At 41.0% G+C, this 19730-nt stretch overlaps 1 protein-coding gene and 1 pseudogene across 3 annotated transcripts in view; both read left to right on the top strand.

Moving 5' to 3' along the window:
• Positions 1 to 19730, top strand: part of ATRN (attractin) — a 146075-nt gene that overhangs the window by 82089 nt on the left and 44256 nt on the right. For both annotated transcript variants that reach the window (XM_079129138.1, XM_079129137.1), the window contains exons 12-20: positions 344 to 564; positions 2383 to 2504; positions 3359 to 3497; positions 5047 to 5237; positions 8178 to 8397; positions 10798 to 10983; positions 11553 to 11786; positions 15438 to 15575; positions 18836 to 18929. In XM_079129138.1, coding sequence (XP_078985264.1) covers positions 344 to 564; positions 2383 to 2504; positions 3359 to 3497; positions 5047 to 5237; positions 8178 to 8397; positions 10798 to 10983; positions 11553 to 11786; positions 15438 to 15575; positions 18836 to 18929 — 1545 coding nt within the window. The remainder of the gene's footprint in view (positions 1 to 343; positions 565 to 2382; positions 2505 to 3358; positions 3498 to 5046; positions 5238 to 8177; positions 8398 to 10797; positions 10984 to 11552; positions 11787 to 15437; positions 15576 to 18835; positions 18930 to 19730) is intronic.
• Positions 8413 to 10791, top strand: LOC306653728 (replication factor C subunit 4-like; annotated as a pseudogene). Its single transcript has 2 exons — positions 8413 to 8424; positions 9271 to 10791. The product of its transcript is annotated as a replication factor C subunit 4-like (transcript).

Raw genomic sequence — 19730 nt, 5'->3', positions numbered from 1 at the left:
ATTTGGAATTTATCCTTGTATATGGAGTGAGAAAGGGATTCAGTTTTATCTTTTTTCATGTGTTTAGTTATCTCAATACATTTACTGAAAAGTTCATCTTTTCCCCACTAATTTAAAATGTCACTTTCCCATGTACTAAATTTCCATGTTCAATTTTATGGGTGAATTATTGGAACTATTCATGGTGATTACAGGTCAGGATGAAAGGGTAGAATTTGGGAGGGAAGAGAATTATAATTTCATAGACCTTGAGGGCTTGTCTGAAGGTTGTCTATAAAGTGTATATATAAAGCCTTTGTACCATAAGCTTTCAGCAAATTCATTCTCTCCCTTTTTTCCCTAGCACCATGTATGTGTTTGGCGGTTTCAATAGTCTCCTCCTCAGCGACATCCTCATATTCACCTCGGAACAGTGTGAAGCACACCAGAGTGAAGCTGCTTGTGTGGCAGCAGGACCTGGTGTCCGATGTGTGTGGGACACAAGGTCATCTCAGTGCATCTCCTGGGAGTTGGCAACTGAAGAACAAGCAGAAAAGTTAAAATCAGAATGTTTCTCCAAAAGAAGTAAGTTTTCCTCTACTTAGAATTTAATTAGAAATCTCATTTTGTCAGAATTATGAAGAAGCTTAGCATATGTACACTTCTTATGTTCACCTTTTCATCAATACTAGTTTAGTAATAACTTGTGCAAAGCCTTTCTGGGTGTTTGAAAATTGGTTTGTAAACATCTTTATACATGTCATGTAGCTCCTAGAAGCTGTCTGTGAATGATAGGGACCAGTCCTTCTTGGCAGGCGTAGGCTTTGTCCACCAGCTCCAGGACCTGGCTACAGTTGATCCAAGGCAGTGCTATGCAGTGGAACTTGTTTTGATAATGGAACTATTGTTATGTGCCCTGTTCAAGTCTGGGAGCCACTAGCCACATGGGGATATCAGACACTGGAAAGGTGGCTAGTGTGCCTGAAGAACTGAATTTTTAATTTATTCCTGGCTACCATATTGGACTGTGGAGGTCTGACGTTAAGGATGAGATTAGGAAGGTCAGCCCAGGAGAGCCTGTTGTAGGTAGATAGAGGTCAGGTCGCTGTCCTTATCAACTGTTTGCTAGCTCTTCTAGTTGGAGACAGCAGTGAGAGCCAGACAGACAGTTGCTGAGGATGAGCAGTGATCCCCACTTCTGGAAGCTCCCCCCATGTTTTCTAAGCTATTCTCTTCACCCTGCCTACTTAGCTTCTTGCCCTTTTGCTGTGACATAGAGAGCACAAACAACACAGTGAATAAATGTGTGAGAAAGTCCTTTCAAATAAGAAGGATGCCTCTGCAAAGTGTTTGTTCACATCAGGTAAGAATATTGGTTGAATTCCATAGCTAGCAGGATGGGTGTTGGAGTTACTGTGACCATTATGATGGAGAGAAGCAGTTTTATTTTCCCGGGATGCTCCAAATTAATCTGTGCAGAAACATAAATCCTTAGTAAGAACACCCAGGCAATCAAGTTCATGGTTGGAGAACAAAGATTACCAGAACCTTGTAGGATTACTCATTGTCTTCTGAAAGGGATAAAATCAGTGCAACAGTTATTTTTTTAACCAGATTTTTTTAAAGTTCAAATTAAATGTTCAAGTATATATATGGGAAATAATATTGAATTATCAGTATCAACTTCCTATTTTACTCTGTTCTCAGCAGAGGTGACCCTAATCCTTCAATGATGATCAGAGAAGGAAGAGCAACCTCAGGGTTTACTTCTGGGGCCTTTATGAGGGTGGGCCCTGGGCCCTCCCATTGGCTTTTCCTGGGTTCCACCATGTGGCATGTCCACGAGATGGTTCAGCAGATGAGGCAGCGTGGTGGTGTAGCTTCTCTTTTCTGGGGTCAACAGGAAGTGTAACAAGTCTACAGTCACCCCAGGGTTCTGCAGCTTGCTTTCTGGAATTCATGTATATGTGTAGAACATGCAGCATGGCTCAGCTCACACTTCCTTTGGGGTCTGGGCACTGCCTGCTGCCTGTGCTCAAAATGAGCCGTGTTGCTTGGTCTCCTTTATTATTTTCTTTGGCTTCTGTGCCGTTTCTGGTGTTTATTTTGTTGCTAGTTGGTTTTTTCTTGGGAAGAAAAATATTCAAAGACTTACTTCTATTATATCTTAGACTTGTTAAATTAACTTACCTTTACTTTTCATTTCCTGTTTAAATTTTTTTTCGGTGAAAATTGTGTCTTCAGATTGTCTCTAAGTCCTTTTTAACCTGAAAATCCCAATATACTTTACTTCCAGTTTTACTGTTCATTTTCTTCCTAGCCATTGTTGGAATTTTTTTGACCTGCCTCAGATTGTGCTTAACAAAAGCTGTCACAGTTGATGAGTGTTTCTTCTCTTCCTAGCTCTTGACCATGACAGATGTGACCAGCACACAGATTGTTACAGCTGCACAGCCAACACCAATGACTGCCACTGGTGCAATGACCATTGTGTCCCTATGAACCACAGCTGCACAGAAGGCCAGGTCAGGGGCCATTTCTTAAGGATTTCAGGGGGTAGAAATATAATAATTGTATTTAGGTGTAGGTTGAGTGTATGGCATAAATAGTGACCCAGATATTTTTTAAAAATGGGAATGTAGATTTGGATTTTGTTATAGTTCAGGTTTTCTTTTTGGAAGGGATGCTATATACATCTTGATTCAACAATCTCACTAGCCACAGGGGTGAGACTAAGATGAGGTGATGAGGTAAGAATAGTGTCTGAGAACTATTATCCCTGGGCATGGTTGTGGCTAAGTACTGGATCTTCCATCTGAGACTTGTAACAGCAAGCTCAATCCACCTGTGTGAGGTCTTGGGAGAAAGTAGGATTTGAAGCAGGTGCAGTGGTCTCTAGTGGACTGGGCAAATGATAGAGTTTGCAAAATCTCCCTGTCTTTTGTTACATCTTTGGTCAACATTAATTCAGTGTTTACCATATATGATTTTGGATATTTAGATTAAAGACTTAAAGAAAATTAAGATAACCAAGCTTTTGTAGTTTATGTATAAGACCTTTTTTGTCATTTTACTGCAGTTTATAAAATATATTATTGGACTGTTTGGGGTCATTTGAAAAGTAGCAAGTTCCATATTCCTGAGCAAGTTCAGGCATGCTGTTTAAAAGAGTAGACTGCTTCCTTGCCAGTTAAAGGCATCTCTGTGAGCAAAACATTCTATTGCAGTGTTCCTACTCCAGTGCAACTTAATTAGCATTTTATTTATGTTTATTTATTTCCTTCCTTGATTAGATATTAATTGTGTTTAGTATCATTTTGGTCTTCACCATGAGTTATCTCTGTGAATATGACAAAAGCTTTTGTTCTCTGTGTTCTAGATCTCCATTCCAAGGTATGAGAATTGCCCCAAGGATAACCCTATGTACTACTGTAACAAGAAGACCAGCTGTAGGAGTTGTGCCTTGGACCAGAACTGCCAGTGGGAGCCCCGGAATCAGGAGTGTATTGCCCTGCCTGGTAAGCCTTGCTAGGCTCCTGGAGTATGGGTCTAGAACCCTTAATACTGTGCAACCTGGGTTGAACCTATTTGTGGGGAGGATTTTATTCTATGTATCTATCACTTTTATTTATTTATTTTAAAAATCCAGTTTGTAAGTATTTACTTATACTGTTCTTTGAAATAAAGTCAAGCATTTATCTGCTCCTCTGGAGAATGAAACGATTCTGTGTTCATGTCAGTGAACCTGTTCCTTCCCATGACCCCCACCTGTCTGTGATAACCTAGGACTAGAACTCTGTAGTCTCAGCTGCCAGTCTTCTGGGCACTGTATGGAAGGGCGTTACTGAACAGGGGGATCTGATTGTTGGCACCTCTTAGGAGCTTCTCTGAGCAGAGGGAGAAGAGGATTTCTGTGTTAGCAGCAACTTCGAGGTGACCTCCAGTCCTGAGTACCTGTTGACGGCATCCTGGGGTTTAGGATGATGACTTTTGACCCGGCAGCTGGGACTGAACCCCTGTGATATATTCACTCCAAGCTGATATCCAGGAAGGGGAAGTTGTGTGGCACTGTGCAGCAGCTGAGGCATGAGCAGGCCACTTGAGGTGGACCAGGGCCCTTTTGAATATCCTTTGAGGAATGCAATTCAGCTTGCAGAATGGGCTTCTTATTCTTCCACTCTTGTTCTGAGTCTCAGGTATTCATGTATAGCAAAACACCTGGGGATCTTGCCCAAAGGCATGTTCTGGTACAGGCCTGGGGTGGGTTTCTAGAGTTTTCATTTTAACTTGTCATCCATTCCATGCTTCAAGGAGCAAGTCTGTATGCTCTCAAATGATCTCTTTCCCGTGGTACCTCCCAGTGATCTCAGTGGCTGTTTCTGGTAATGAACATTGTTGATGGTATTTCCAGGTCACTTTGGTTCTGATGGAGTTGCTGTTTCATTCACTGTTGAACAGGGAGCATCCCTAGCTTCCATGTGGAACCTTACCTGGGTTCAGTCTGATTACAAGGAACTTGTAACAAACCTTGCCTTGTGTGTACTTTGGATTTTTCCCAGGATCGTTCCCTCCTCGTTTGGGGGATATTTTGTGCACCTGGTTGTAACTTGTACCTGAAAATAAGAAAAAAAAAATGCAGCATTTGGATACTAGATTTATTCATTTCCAACCTGTTTACATGTTTGCAGTTCTGTATTCCACCTTTCCAATGTGCGTAATTCATCTGTCTGCTCTCTACTCAGGATTTAATCTTATTTCTAATTGTTCTTCTAAAGGAGCTGGTACAAAACTAGCATTGACACCAAATGGGTTTTCCTTCAAGTAACAGGAGAGTTGACCTCAGCATATGCTTCTTGAGATTCAGTAAATATGATTGACAAACTTGTTTTTTATCTCTTATATTCTGTGTCTGGAAGTGAATAATGTATCTGTTGCCCTTGCCACATTCTAATGGAGCACCTGGAATTCAAATCACAAGGATCACTTAGGTGTTCAGTAACTCGAACTAGTAATATAGTAGTTTTTTGTAACTTCTAAAGCTCTTTTTTCTCTCCCCCTTTGTTAAAGAAAATATCTGTGGTGTTGGCTGGCATTTGGTTGGAAACTCATGTTTGAAAATTACTACTGCCAAGGAGAATTATGACAATGCTAAATTGTACTGTAGGAACCACAATGCCTTCTTGGCTTCCCTCACAACCCAGAAGAAAGTGGAATTTGTCCTTAAGCAGCTACAAATAATGCAGCCGTCACAGAGCATGGTGAGTGAACCCTCAGAACCTGAGTTTCTCATATGCACCCTCTGCTGAGGGCAGGATCGCAGCTGGTGCATGGAAAGCTGTGAGTGACGTGCTGGGAAGAGGAGGAATGCAGGATGCACCGTGTAGTAGATGTAGCACTACGCTGTCATTCTCTTCCTTTAATGCCTTTTACCTGACCTTGGAACTTTCGATACTTCATATATTTTCTTAGTCATATTTATTATAAAATGAAAAATAATACGTGAGATGAACAGTAACTTGTATTTGTGCACATACTCTAGGGACATCACTAGATGATTTTATGCTGGTTTTATCTCTAGATTCTGCTGTGGTGGGGAGCAAGGGGTCACAGCTAATTAGGTGTCATATTTAGATACTTATGTCCTTTACAGGTATTATTTCAGAACATGTTGTCACCACCACTAAGAAATGTATATCTGTCTGGATCTTTTTAGACCTGGCCAGCCCAACAAAAGAGGGTATCTTCTTATAAAGGGTTTCTGAGCTGAGAAAGGCCCTCACGTTCTCTTCCTGTTCACCCAAGTTGTTGAATGACTTGTAGTTGGTGTTCTATAATCATGTTTGCCATTTGTAGTCCTAAGTGCTGGCCCTTTGATTATACTTTCACTTAAGCAGATATTCAGAGAACAAAGCTGGGAACTCTCTCAGCTGGGTCGACTGTGGTGGAAAGAAGTTTGGGAGTGATGTTCTCGTTAAGCAGTGAGGAACTCAGGGCTGGCTTCATCCAGTGACAGTGTGGAAGTGTGACCTGGGTCTTGACTTTGTGTATTACCTAAAGGGCCATTCTGAGATGGGGAGGGAAGAGGTGCCCTGTGTTTTACTTTTCTCTTATAGTTTTTTCCAGTGCAACTTTGTTATGGTGTGGACAGATATTGGCAATACATACTTCAGTGTGCCTACCTCAGGGACCACATTTGGTATTTTATGATATTTTGATAACTTTTTCTAATTTTATAATCTCCATCAGAGATTGTGCTGTTTCTCTTCTTCTTATCCCCAGATGTTGGCCTCTCCTAGCATTCTGTCCTTGTCTGTCAGCTAACCTTTCCTATCTATGGTCATTCACTCCCTCAAGAAATGGGAGTCTCACAGCTTTTCCCATAGTGCTGGTTTCTCTACTGGTGACTCTCAAGTCCACCTCTATGAGAGACAATCTGTGTAGAAAGTTCCCATCATCCCAGCTGGCCACAGATGTACCTCTGTTCCCTCTTCTCTCTCCTTCAGGTGTTATAGCCCTACCAGGTTCTGGGTGGTCTAGTCTGCTATGACAGCTTTAATTAAACAGAAACCCACACTCTTGTAATAAGACAAACAGATGAGACAACTAAAGTGTAATGTACTCCCACAGCTTAAACTCCAGATATGGCCCAGTCTGTAGAGCCCAGGTGTGTATGAAAAAGCAAGATAGGGTAGATGCTGTCTGGAAGAGGTAACCCTGAAGGTGGGAAGGAGTGAAGAGGAAGGGGAAGGGCAGGCTCCCTTTGCCTTGGTACCATCCTGTGTAGAGGTTAAGGGAATGGCTCACTGAGAGAGCTGCAGGTCAGTTTGTGTGTCTGGGGCAAGTTGGATAGGAGGAAGATGCTATAGCTGGGCTTCAAGAAGGGACCATGGCCAAATCCAGAGACACCTTGTCCACAATACTAATGGCTTTGCATTTAATCATGAAAGCAAAAAAATGTTATTAAAAGACTTTAAAAATGTATTATAATCATGTTTTTTAAGGAAAATTAGAAAATACTAATAAACGTATAAGAAAAATATCATTTATTAATATCACTAAAGCCTCTTGGAATTTATTTCTTTCAGGTTTTTTAATATATGTGCATATTTTTTCTTCTTAAAAGTGAAAATACATTGTACATTTTGTTTTTCAACTGCCAAAATTAAGACTATCTTTCATTTCTGCTTTAAACATTATAATTGGTTCCAAAAATTTTTTAAAAGTCCAATGGCAAAGAAATTTTAGGAGAGTAGGAGACAAAAATTATCCCAGGTGTTCGCTGCTCTTATTCTTCATAAAATCCAGTGCCAAGATTGAAAAATGCTGTAAACACACACACATACACACACACACACACACACACGATTATGATTCAGCCTTAAAAAGAAGGAAATACTGTCATTTGCAACAACACTAGATGGATCTGGAGAACCTTATACTGAATGAAGTAAGCCGGTCACAGAAAAACAAATACATGACCTTACTTATATGTAGAATCTATAAAAGTGTAACTCATAGAGGCAGAGAACAACAGTGGTGGTTTTTAGGGTCTTAGGAGGTGGGGTGAGAAATGGAAACATGTGGATCAAGTGTTCAAGGTTTTAGTTACTAAAGATGAATAAGTTCTGGACATCTAATGCATGCTATGGTGATAATAGTAACGTTATATTGTATGTTTAATTGTTAAGGACGTGAATGTTAAATGTTCTCACCACATACACATACATACATAATATGAGAGATGATGCATATCAGTTTGTTGATAGTGGCAACCATCTCATAATGTATCAATTGTCAAAACATCATACAGGCTTAGCTCCTGTATATATTAAAATATTTATATATCAATATTTTACAAATGTTGGTGAAATGACTTCATGTGTGAATAAGCATTTAAACCCAGTTTGGGGTGACTATCTCTTCAAAGCATTTGTCACAGAGTGTAGAAACTTTGGAATTTTATTATCACTTTGCTGTGGAACTCTGTGAAAATTTTGATACATCTCTTCTCTAAGCTATATCTTTGTCCTTTGTAAAATGGCCATGTGGAAGTAGTGATCTACCCCAATGACTGTGTTTAGAGTATAGGAAAGCTTTCCTGTACGTGTGTGTATGCCTAACCTAGTGGGTTTTTATCAAGTAGCCTATTTTGGTCGAGACTTTGGTTGTTTTCATAATTGTGTCTGTTTTGCCCACAGTCCAAACTCACCTTAACCCCATGGGTTGGCCTTCGGAAGATCAATGTGTCCTACTGGTGCTGGGAAGATATGTCTCCATTTACCAATAGTTTACTGCAGTGGATGCCATCTGAGCCCAGCGATGCCGGGTTCTGTGGAATCTTGTCAGAACCCACTACTCGGGGATTAAAGGCTGCAACCTGCATCAACCCTCTCAATGGCAGCATCTGTGAACGGCCCGGTAAGGACACTGGTGATGGGTGTTCCGGCAAGTTTCAGAAAGAAAGTATAGGAGGCAGGTTAAGTACTGACATGCATGAAGTGGTCTTGAAAATAGATGAAATTAATTTCAGGCATATTTTAAGCAATACCTAGAATTTTAAAAGTAGAAGGAAATAGTTTGTGGCTTTAATTTGAGCCATACACCAAACCAAAAATAAAATGTTATTCCAAGAACCTAATAGTCCAATTAGCATTGAGATAGATTGATTCATTGAGCAGAAAAAGTATTGAGAATTGCCCTTATGGGCAGATTTCTTGTTGGTAGCAGAAAAATGCTATGGAAGAAAAGAAAGGAAAATAAAAATCAAAGATGAGAAAAACAAGCAAGTCACCACAAGACAATATTCAGGAAACTAGTTTCATTGGGGAGGAAAATGTTGAGAGAGGTCTGTGACAGGAGACAGAAACCAGTCAGAACCATGTGCGAGCTGTGGCTGAGTACTGAACCATCATATGTTTTGAGTAGCTTCTCAGTTTGCATGTGTCTGGGGACTAAGTTTAGGCTCCATAATGGCAGGTGCCAGGGGCAGCCTCTGCAGCATACAGATGGAGGCTTACCAGTGATAGGTGGAATTATTGGTGATTTGGGAATTTAAATCATGTTCAGTTGTGGGAATGTACAGTAATTTGAGGAAAACAGAAGTGTAGATGGTAGTGCTGTAGGAGTCCCCTTAAAACAGAATGTCTGACCCTTTGCTCGGCCATTCCATAACGGGGACAGAGGCAACTATAGAGACTGAAGCTACTGGTGAAGTAACCATGTAGGCATTTCTAAAAGGCTCATCTATTAGTACTAAACCACCACTGACAGGGATTGAGGAGCAGTGGATAGAACAAGAAACTCAAACCTGTTCCATGGGTGGAAAAAATATTGCTCAAAATGTGTAAATGAAGTTGCTTTCCAAGAAGTAGTAGTTGCAGTGTTGAAAAAAATCTTTAGAAGGAGGTGATCTGCCTAATCTCTTGTGTTATGGGCCACCTGGAACAGGGAAAACATACATTATTTTGGCAGCTGCTAGAGAACTCTTTGGGCCTGAACTGTTTTGATTAAGACTTCTTGAGTTAAATGCATCCAGTGAACATGAAATACAAGTAGTTCAAGAGAAAGTTAAAAATTTTGCCCAATTAACTGTGTCAGGAAGTTGGTTAGATAGGAAGTCATGTCCTCCTTTTAAGATTGTAATTTTGAATGAAACCGTTTCTATGACCTTAGCTGCTCAGGCAGCTCTAAGACATACCATGGAGAAAGAGTCTAAAACTGCACATTTTTGTCTCATCTGTAACTGTGTTCATAGAATAATTGAACCCCTGTCCTTTAGATGTTCAAAATTCTGCTTCAAGCCTGTCAGATAAAACTCAACAGCAGTGATTACTAGACATTGCTGAGAAGGAAAACATCAAAATTAGTAATAAGGGAGTAGCTTATCTTGTTAAAGAATCAGAAGGAGACTAAAGGAAAGCCATTACATTTCTTCAGAGTGCTACTCAATTAACAGATGGAAATGAAGTGATGGAAAAAGTGATCACAGACATTGCTGGGGTAATACCAGCTGAGGCAATATTTGCTGCATGTCAGAGTGGCTCCTTTGACAAACTGGAAGCTGTAGTGAAGGACTTAATAGATGAGGGTCATGCAGCAGGAACTCAACTTGTAAATCAACTCCACAATGTGGTTGTAGAAAATGGAACCTTTCTGGCAAACAGAAGTCCATTATTACAGAAAAACTTGCTGAAGTTGATAAATGCTTAGCAGATGGTGCTGATGAACACCTGCAACTGATCAGCCAGTGTGCAACCCTGATGCAGCAATTAACTCAGAATTGTTAAGTCAATAAGAGTGACTTTTTGTTTTTGGTAAATAAAGGGTTACGGGTGAAAATAAAATGGCCAGAGCAACTTAAAAAAACAAAACAAAACAAAACAAAACAAAAAAGATTTCTAAATTGTAGAGGAGCTTTTCAGCCTTTTTGAATGCTAAATGTGTTGGTGAATTTAATGAGTGCTGTGTTCCTACTTACACTCAAATTTATAAACATAGGATTTTACGTGTTCAGGTGAGTTGTAAAACTTCTAAAGTTCATTCGGGGTCCCATACATACGAGTTTTCAGATCCTGCTTTTGTTGAAAGATTCTCTTGTTCCTTTGCCTTCGTCCTCAGTGCTCTTTGAATAGAAGGTCTGTTTCTTTCCCCTGACTAAACAGTATGTGATGACTCCAGTATCATCTGTTTTCTATGTCATATAGGGCCTGAATTGAGTTCATGGCACACTCCTGGGTCACAGACCTACATTTGAAATGTCTCTGACCTTAGGTGACATAATGGGAGCTCTTAAATGTCTCTTTTGGATTTAATTCCCAGCGAACCACAGTGCCAAGCAATGCCGAACACCATGCGCCTTGCGGACTGCGTGTGGGGAGTGCACCAGCAGCAGCTCTGAGTGCATGTGGTGCAGCAACATGAAGCAGTGTGTGGACTCCAACGCCTACGTGGCCTCCTTCCCTTTCGGCCAGTGTATGGAGTGGTATACCATGAGCAGCTGCCCCCGTAAGTGCAAAAGGGAGTTTAGGCACTCTTGAGTGCTTGGCATGTGGTGACAATAGTGGTGACAATTCTTGGCATTGTGACAATACTTGGCATGGCATGGGACATTTTATCGGCTGTTGGATTTGACCTACTCAAGTCATCTAGTCCTGCATGATGAGAACCTGCGTACAGAATCAGGCACAGTGACGCATCTAAATAAGTCAAGCAAATCTGGGCACACAGAGTACGGAAATTAGCTAATTCCAGGGTCATGTTGTTCAATCCATATGATAGTTCCACCTTTTACTCTCCTAATTCATTAAGTAATTGCCCTAATTCATTAAGTAAGGGCCCTCTGAGGTCCCTTTTGCCTCCAGCATCCTGGGATTAAAAGAGGAGGGAGGGATCCCAGTTATGTGTTGGGCAAAATATTGAGCTCTTTAAATTCTTTATCTCCTTTAAATGGTCACTATAGAGTAGTGATTTAGACTCACCAAAGTTAGTCTGTTAATGAAAAGGTTATTTAAATGTACTGAATTCAGATCTATGTGTGATTGAGGTTTTTTTTTTGTGTGTGTGTTTTTAAATAGCTGAAAATTGTTCAGGCTATTGTACCTGCAGTCATTGCTTAGAGCAGCCAGGCTGTGGCTGGTGTACCGATCCCAGCAACACTGGGAAAGGGAAGTGCATGGAGGGATCCTACAAAGGACCAGTGAAGATGCCGCCACAGGCCTCTGCTGGAGCCGCCTATCCACAGCCCCTTCTGAATTCCAGCATGTGTCTGGAGGACAGCAGATACAACTGGTCTTTCATTCACTGTCCAGGTAAGCTGCCTGTAAACATTCACTACCTGTTGACAAGGAACACAAACTTGAAAGTAACACCATTCATATGAATTTCCTTTAAGGGAAAAATAATTAGTAACATACCATTTTAGGAGAAAAGACAGTTTCATTTAAAAAATATTTTTAATGTCAGTAAACAGAAATATTGAGAACTTCGTGTGAGTTATAATACATTCTTTATAAAAAATCTGTATCCGACATAAAACCTGGAGTTCCTCCTCTCAGTTCTTTGTAAACACTTTTTAAGAATTTAATATGACTTCCAGACATACCAATTTATATATTTTAATATAGAATATATTTTGCTATATTAGGCATATTATATTTACAGCTCTACAGTTTACTTTTTACTTAAAAACACATCATGGAAGTTGTTGGAAATTTAAAAAAAACTCTTTTCACTAGAAGAGTTAATTGTCAAGAATTCTTTAAATTTTAATAGAATTCACCAGTGAAATCATCCAGTCTTGGGCATTTTTCTTGTGCTAAGATTTTAAATTATTAATTTGATCTCTTGATCTCTTTACTTGTTATAGATCTATTCAGAATTTCTGTTTCTTCTTGAGTCAGTTTTGATGTCTATTTTTTAAAGAATTTGTCAATTTCATCTGTTTTCAAATTTGTTGAAATATGGGTCATGATATTTTTTTAAATCTGACTTTTTTTGTATGTTATTTTTATTTGTTCTAATTAGTTGTAATGACAGTAGAATGCATTTCATAAAATATTTTTAGTTGTAGTTGAATACAATACCTTCTATTTTTATTTTGTTTATTTTTATGTGGTGCTGAGGATCGAACCCAGTGCCTCACATGTGCAAGGCAAGCACTGTATCACTGAGCCACAACCCCAGCCCTACTAGAATGCATTTTGATACATCATACATAAATGGAGTATAACTTCTCATTTGTCTGGTTGCACGTGATGTAAAGTTACACAGGTCACGTAATCATATATGCATATAGGGTAATAATGTCTGATTCATTCTACTATTATTCCTACCCCCCTGCCCTCTCCACTCCCTTCTGTCTAGTCCAAATTACTTCTATTCTCCCCACCCTCTTATTGTGAATTAGCAACCGCATATTAGAGAAGACATTTGGCCTTTGGTTGAGATTGGCTTATTTTGCTTAGCATAATATTCTCCGGTTCCATTCATTTACCAACAAATGCCATAATTTCATTCTTCTTTAAGGCTGAGTAATATTCCATTCTGTATATATACCACATTTTCTTTATCCACTCATCTGTTGAAGGGCACCTAGGTTGTTACATAATTTAGTTATTGTGAATTGAGCTGCTATAAACATTGATATGGCTGTGTCACTGTAGTATGCTGATTTTAAGTCCTTTGGGTATACACCTGTGTGTGGGATGACAGGACCAAATGATGGTTCCGTTTCAAGTTTTCTTAGGAACCTCCGTAATGCTTTCCATAGTGGTTGCACCATTTGTAACCCCACCAGCAATGTGTGAGTGTACCTTTCTCCCCACATCCTTGCCAACATTTATTGTTAATTGCACTCTTGATAATTGCCATTCTGACTGGAGTGAAATGGAATCTAATTGCTAGAGATGTTGAACATTTTTTCATATATTTGTTGATTATTTTACCCCCAACTTTTTAGCCTTTTGTATTCCCCTTACAATCCATTGAGTATTGTTTTCATATGTCTAATTTTATTTCATTTACCTTTTACATTTTACAAATACTCTAAATTTTGTGAGGTTATTTTCAGAGCTTGACTTCTTTTGTGCATTCAATTATTCAAGCCTCTTTGAATATTCTAAAATTAGTATTTTTTATTCTCTTTTATTTCTTCCATTAAGCCCTCTTTCAGGGTTAGTTTCTTTGCATGTTTATCCCGCGACTGTATGTAGTTTGAGCATTATCTTTTTCTAGGGTTTGAGCATTTTCTTTTGCCAGGGCTTGAACTCAAGGGGCACTCAACCACTGAGTCACATCCCCAGCCCTGTTTTGTATTTCATTTAGGGAGAGGGTCTCACTGAGTTGCTTAGCGCCTTGCTGTTGCTAAGGCTGGCTTTAAACCTTTGATTCTCCTGTCTCAGCCTCATGAGCCACTGGGATTACAGGTGTGCGCCACCTGCCCAGCAAGCATTTTCTTAAACTTGTGAATCCTCAGGATTGATTTCCATTTATAATTGACCATGTAGATTGTCAGTATTGATTAACAGTGGTGTTTACTGAACTGTTGTGAAGGTGTGGGATGAGATCCTAAGGGAGCAGCCAGCTAGCCGACCTCAGGATGTTTTAGTTCTTCTGCCCTTACAGTTGTTGAATGGTTTGTGCTCCTCTCTGTGAAGCAGTGGCCCCTTGTACCTGGATACATTTGGCACATTCATGGTTGTTCCTGTACCTCTACCTTTTGGTGCTATGGCAACCTAAAGATAGCTGGTATGATGCCCTGATATTTTTCTGACCCCAGACTCTCCTCCTCTGTCTTTCACCCCTGTTCCATCCAGAACTGCTCTTTCCCACTGCAGCCCCTAAACTCACACCTCAGCCAACTGGGGGAATAGATGCAGAGCAGGTCAAGTGCTTCCTCTGCTGCCCACCACTCTGCTGAAGCCTCCTCTGGTTTCCAGCCTCTGCTGAGTTTTTCATGTGTCCATTAGTAAAGTTCATCTAGTCACTTTGGCAGTCCCCTTCCTTTTCCTACTTAAGATACAGGTGTCTCAATTCTTCTTTTCTTTCTGATTGGCCCAGTCTGCTTTAATAATTTCTAGAAATTCCTGAATACTTTAGAAGAAAGAAGCATTTTCTGTATCTTTTGTTCTTAAACCAGAAAGGAGGTTTTTTTCATACATAATTTTTAGGTAATTTTATACATGTACTTTTCTCTTTGTTCATCTTCCTGGGAACAAAATGTATATTCTACATATCTTAAATAATTGTGGTGCAGTAGTTTAAGTTTTATAGTTGTGATCTGTATAAAACACCTCAAGTACCTACACAGCTAAAAGGTGTAGCTAAAATATGAGTAAATGGAACCTATGCAAAGATATGGAAATTTTTTCAGGATTTCAAAAAACTGCCTCATGTTGATGAACTAAGATCTGAAGAATTAGCAATTGTGCTTATAGTGGTGCAGTTTGTGCCTTATGTGTACACACCCACATTCTGCAGTATACAGACTGCACAGCTGTCTTAAGTAGTCTTGAGGAGTCCAAGCTTTATATGCTGTATCCGTCAGCAGCCTTAGTAACACTCCTCTGGAAATGCTTGTATGTAAAGTTGATTATATTTCTAATAGTGAGAAATTTAAAGCAAACAAAGTATTAGAACTTAGGGGGATGGGGATGGTTAAATAAGTGTTATGATTCATAAAAATCATCAAGTTTCTAGTGAGTAAATTTTGATTATTTGTTTTGTTTTGTTTTATTTTGAGACAGCTCTGTTGCCCAGGCTGGCCTTGAGCTCCTGGGCTCAGGAGATCTTTCTACCTCAGTCTTCCAAGTAGCTGGCATTATAGGCATGTACCCCCATACCCAGCTAGTTGATGATTTTATTTGTACAGGCAGTAGGAACTTAAAGATGCAGATAAATCTCATGGAACTCACCACACCCAGTTGTGCCACGGGAGGCCCTTCAAGTCCTTTTCCTTTCAGCTTGCCAGTGCAACGGCCACAGCAAGTGCATCAACCAGAGCATCTGCGAGAAGTGCGAGAACCTGACCACCGGCAAGCACTGCGAGACCTGCATATCTGGCTTCTATGGCGATCCCACCAATGGAGGCAAATGCCAGCGTAAGTCGTGTGGGTCAGCTGGCTGAGTGCAGGTCAGGTGGAACACAGGACTTCTCTGACTTGAGTACCTAGGGGGACAAAACCACTTGTCTGTGGATACTGCATTTCTTAGAAGTCATAGTGTCAGGAGCTCAACTGAGCTGGGAGAGAAAGCTGACTTGTTGGATGTGAGAGTAGCCTGGTGAAGCAACAGCTCAACAGTGAAACAGTGAAAACCTTTATAGCACTCAGCCATGGGATAAGCAAGGGGCCCCAACCAGAGAAGTGCTGACTGCCCGGTTTCCATCTTCCCTCGAGGAACAGTGCAGCATGGAGAGTCGGTGGCTCAGTGCTGGTGGAGCAGTGTCTCACCACGAGGGAGTCTTCCCAGCAATACTGTAGCCCCCAAGGCTGTGGGAGGGAGGAAGGAAGGACTAGGAGTTGGGAGGTCCTGGGCACTGAGTCAGTGTGAAGAAAGTATGTTCAGACCCGGACCCCAGGCCCCATAAAGAGGCCTCAGCAGAGGCCCCTGAAACCAACCTGTGCTGGGGGCATTGAATGAAGACCCTTGGGAATGAAGGCGCATGTGAAGCGTGACCGGCCGGGGGTCCAAGGCCTTGACTACACCTCCCATACAGACTGCAGTGCCTGACTGTGCCCTGAGTCTGCTGAAGGAGGGCAGTTGTCCTCTAAGGCCACCAGGTAAAGCCTTTTCAGTGACCTGTGGTTGGGCCTGAAAAACCACACACAGGTTTTAAATCGGGAGCTGTACTCAGCCCTTGTAGTATCTTAAAAATTTCAGTAGTCCCATGTTCCCTCATTCATGGTGGATAGAAGCCTATTAGTGTTAGGACATGTTATTGTTGGACTCTAAACTGCTTTTTAAAAGTGAAAAGTGTAACCAATGAACTGATTTTGATTTGTTCTCGTTCCCAACTGAAAAATATTTTGAATCTATCCCCTCTCCGCTGCCACCTGGTTCTGGGGGTTGAACCCAGAGGTGTCTTACTTTGAATGACAACCCCAGCCCTTTTTAGTTTTTATTTTGAGACAGGGTCTCACTGAACTACCCAGACTGGCCTCAATATTGCAGTTTTCCCACTTCTGCCTCGTGAGTTGATGGGATTACAGATGTGTGCCATTGTACCTGGCAATTAAGAGTCTTTTAGTTGAAAGACTACTCAAGTTCTGAGTGGAAAAAATAAGAAGGGACATCTCTACCTCAGATTCCACCTCCAGACTCCTTAACATGACCCTTCAGAATCTGATCCCAGGCCAGCCAGGACAGAGTGGCGTTCTAGTGTATGCCCCTTCACCTCCCTGGAGTTGTTTCCTCATCTGAAAAACAGCAGTTTGGAGTAGTGTTGAGATTAAAGCAATGGGAGCAGTACATGGCACATAGGTAACACTCAGTAAATGTGAGCCATTACTGTCCCCATTCTAATGTCATTTCCTTTTCCTCTTAAATGAAGTGGTATGCACAGATTAAAAAGTGTCTAGTAAAAACATCTATAGATGAATACGCTTCCTCCATTTGATAGTAATCAGAACACATAACATTACTGAGGGGTAAATGTATATATACAAAGCTTTGTGCTGACAGCCTTTGGAGACAAAGGTACCTTTATTGTCCCCAAGGTCATATAGCCTGCCCAAGATCTCATAGTGAGATGTGGCCAAGCTGGAACCTCATTCAGTAAGTGCTAACTTTTAACTACTGACCTGTTGGTACCTCCAGGCCACCATCCCCATATCTGCAGCTGCCAACTAGAAAAATCGAATTTTCCTCTGTGACATCTATAGGGCTTTAGTACGCTTTTCCAGAACTTAGAGATTGCTTTATTTTCTGGGCCCCAACCCACACAATAGAAGCATAGTTTTTAAAATACTGTGAGTGGCCCCAAGTCTTCAGTGTTTCCTCTTGCAATGGTGTAGTCCTGAGCTAAGGATAGCAGCCATGATGTATTGAGTGTCATGTTTCAGATAACATACATGCCTCCCCTTTTAGATAGGTGCTAATATTATCCACATCATGTGGACAAGGAAGCAGACTCAGAAGGGCTAAGGGGCATGCCCAGAATTCCAGAAGGGCTAAGTGGAGGGCAGAGGATTCAAACTCAGGAACACTGACATTAGGCCTCTGCTTTTCACTAACACTGCTCAGCAGAGCAAGAGCTGAACACTTATTTTCTGCTCCACCATGCATTCTGGTAATCTCTGCACTGTTCAGATTTGCACATTTCTTTGGTTTTTTTTTTTTTTTTTCTTTTCAGAATTTATTTATTTATTTTTATTTTTATTGTTTATGATACTGGGGATTGAACCCAGGGGCACTCAACCATTGAGCCACATCCCCAGCCCTATATTATATTTTTATTCAGAAACAGGGTCTCCCTGAGTTGCTTAGGGCCTTGCTAAGTTGCTGAGGCTGGCTTTGAACTTGCAAGCCTGTATTTATTTTAAAAATACACCTTTAGCCAAGTATGGTGGTGCCCGCCTATACTCCCAGCTGCTAGAGGGGCTGAGGCAGCTGGATTATGAATTCAGAGCCAACCTGAGCAGCTTAGTGAGACTCTAAGCAACTCAGGGAGATGCTGTCTCTAAATAAATACAAAAACGGGCTAGGGATGTGTCTCAGTGGTTGAGGGACCTTGGGTTTGATCCCCAGTACTTAAAAAAGTACGTCTTTACTCCAGCCTAATGTCCTTTACTTTATGTACAGAAAGTCAGGGTGTACAGGGAAAAGTTGTTGGGCACAAAGACGTTTGCATTTACTTCAAAGCTCCCCTTGCCATGGGGGTCCCCCTACTTATGAACCCTGGTGGGTTTTAATATGTGGCCCACTTGGAGAGGGCTCATCAGCTGAGGCACAGGACAGTATGGCCAACCTCCTTCTAGAGGCCAGTCAGCAAACTGAGCATCTCCCTGGGGGCAGGGACCACCCAGCTTTGGAGATGCTTCATAAATATTTATTGAACAAATGAAACAATCATAATACTGAGACAGTGTCAGTTAAAAAGATCAAGATATCACCTCAGCTGGGAGATGGGAGCCAGCTTTCTCTTTCCTACAGTCCCTTTACTGTTACTTTAATCTTTCCTTTATATTATTAGAGATAAATTATTACTTTAAAATCGTGACTCTACCTACTAAATGTCTTTGTTTTAGTGTGACTTCCTACCAGTCCCAATTCAGACAGAATTCTTTGTTTTGGGACAAGTCTGTGATAGTAATAATCTTTTAAGCCAGATGTGTCCTGTGTTCTTTTTCCTTTTCTCCAGCATGTAAGTGCAACGGGCACGCTTCCCTGTGCAATACCAACACTGGCAAGTGCTTCTGCACCACCAAGGGTGTCAAGGGAGATGAATGCCAGCTGTGAGTATCTGTTCCATACAGGGAGGGCCCAGAGGCTAGGAAGCTACATGAACCCTGCCTGGGAGCTGCCCCTTCCCTGTGCTTTGTTGCCATGGATTCTGAGGGATCCCCACAGAGATTAGTTTGAAATTTTGCCTTTTCTACTTCTGACAGGTCAACGCCCAAGCTGAGGGATCTTCAGTAGCAATTCTTTTTTTTAGCGGTAACCCACCCCTACCACTCTTTTGTTTTTGTTTTTCTTTTAGTTGTAGGTGGACACAATACCTTTGTTTTATTTTTGTGTGGTGCTAAGGATCGAACTAGAGACCTCTCGCATGCTAGGAAGAGCGTGCAACCGCTGAGCCACAAACTCCAGCCCAAGTAGCAATTCTTTAATGGCTCTTTAATTCACATTAAAAAAAAAAAAAATGTTTGAGTGATACTGATGTTTCCTGGCTTGCTCGTTTGGATTAGTCATTTTAACGTAGCAACTACTCAATTTTTGTCCCATCAGAAGTTTGCATCTTTTCTGAGGGATGGAGTTGGAGGAGCTGGTGTTCCAGTGCTGGTGTTTCCTTGACATTTTGTTTCTCTGATAGTGGAGGTGATCCTCTTGCCTTAGTATGTCCCTCCTACTCTAGGACTTCCTTTGGAGAAGTGTGTTTATCATCTTCAAGGAGAGGGCTTCAAGTCCATGAGATGCAGACTCAACTTCAGGCAAACTTGGGTTTCAGACCTAGCTGTGCCTCCATTGAGCAGGATACTCTGAGGCAGATCGCAGAACCATGCTGAGACGAGTTTCAGCATGCTGAGATGAGTTTC

The sequence above is a fragment of the Sciurus vulgaris genome (genome assembly GCF_902686455.1).
Source record: "Sciurus vulgaris genome assembly, chromosome: 2".
Classification (NCBI taxonomy): Eukaryota; Metazoa; Chordata; class Mammalia; order Rodentia; family Sciuridae; genus Sciurus; species Sciurus vulgaris.
This window is presented reverse-complemented; position numbering and strand designations above follow the sequence as displayed.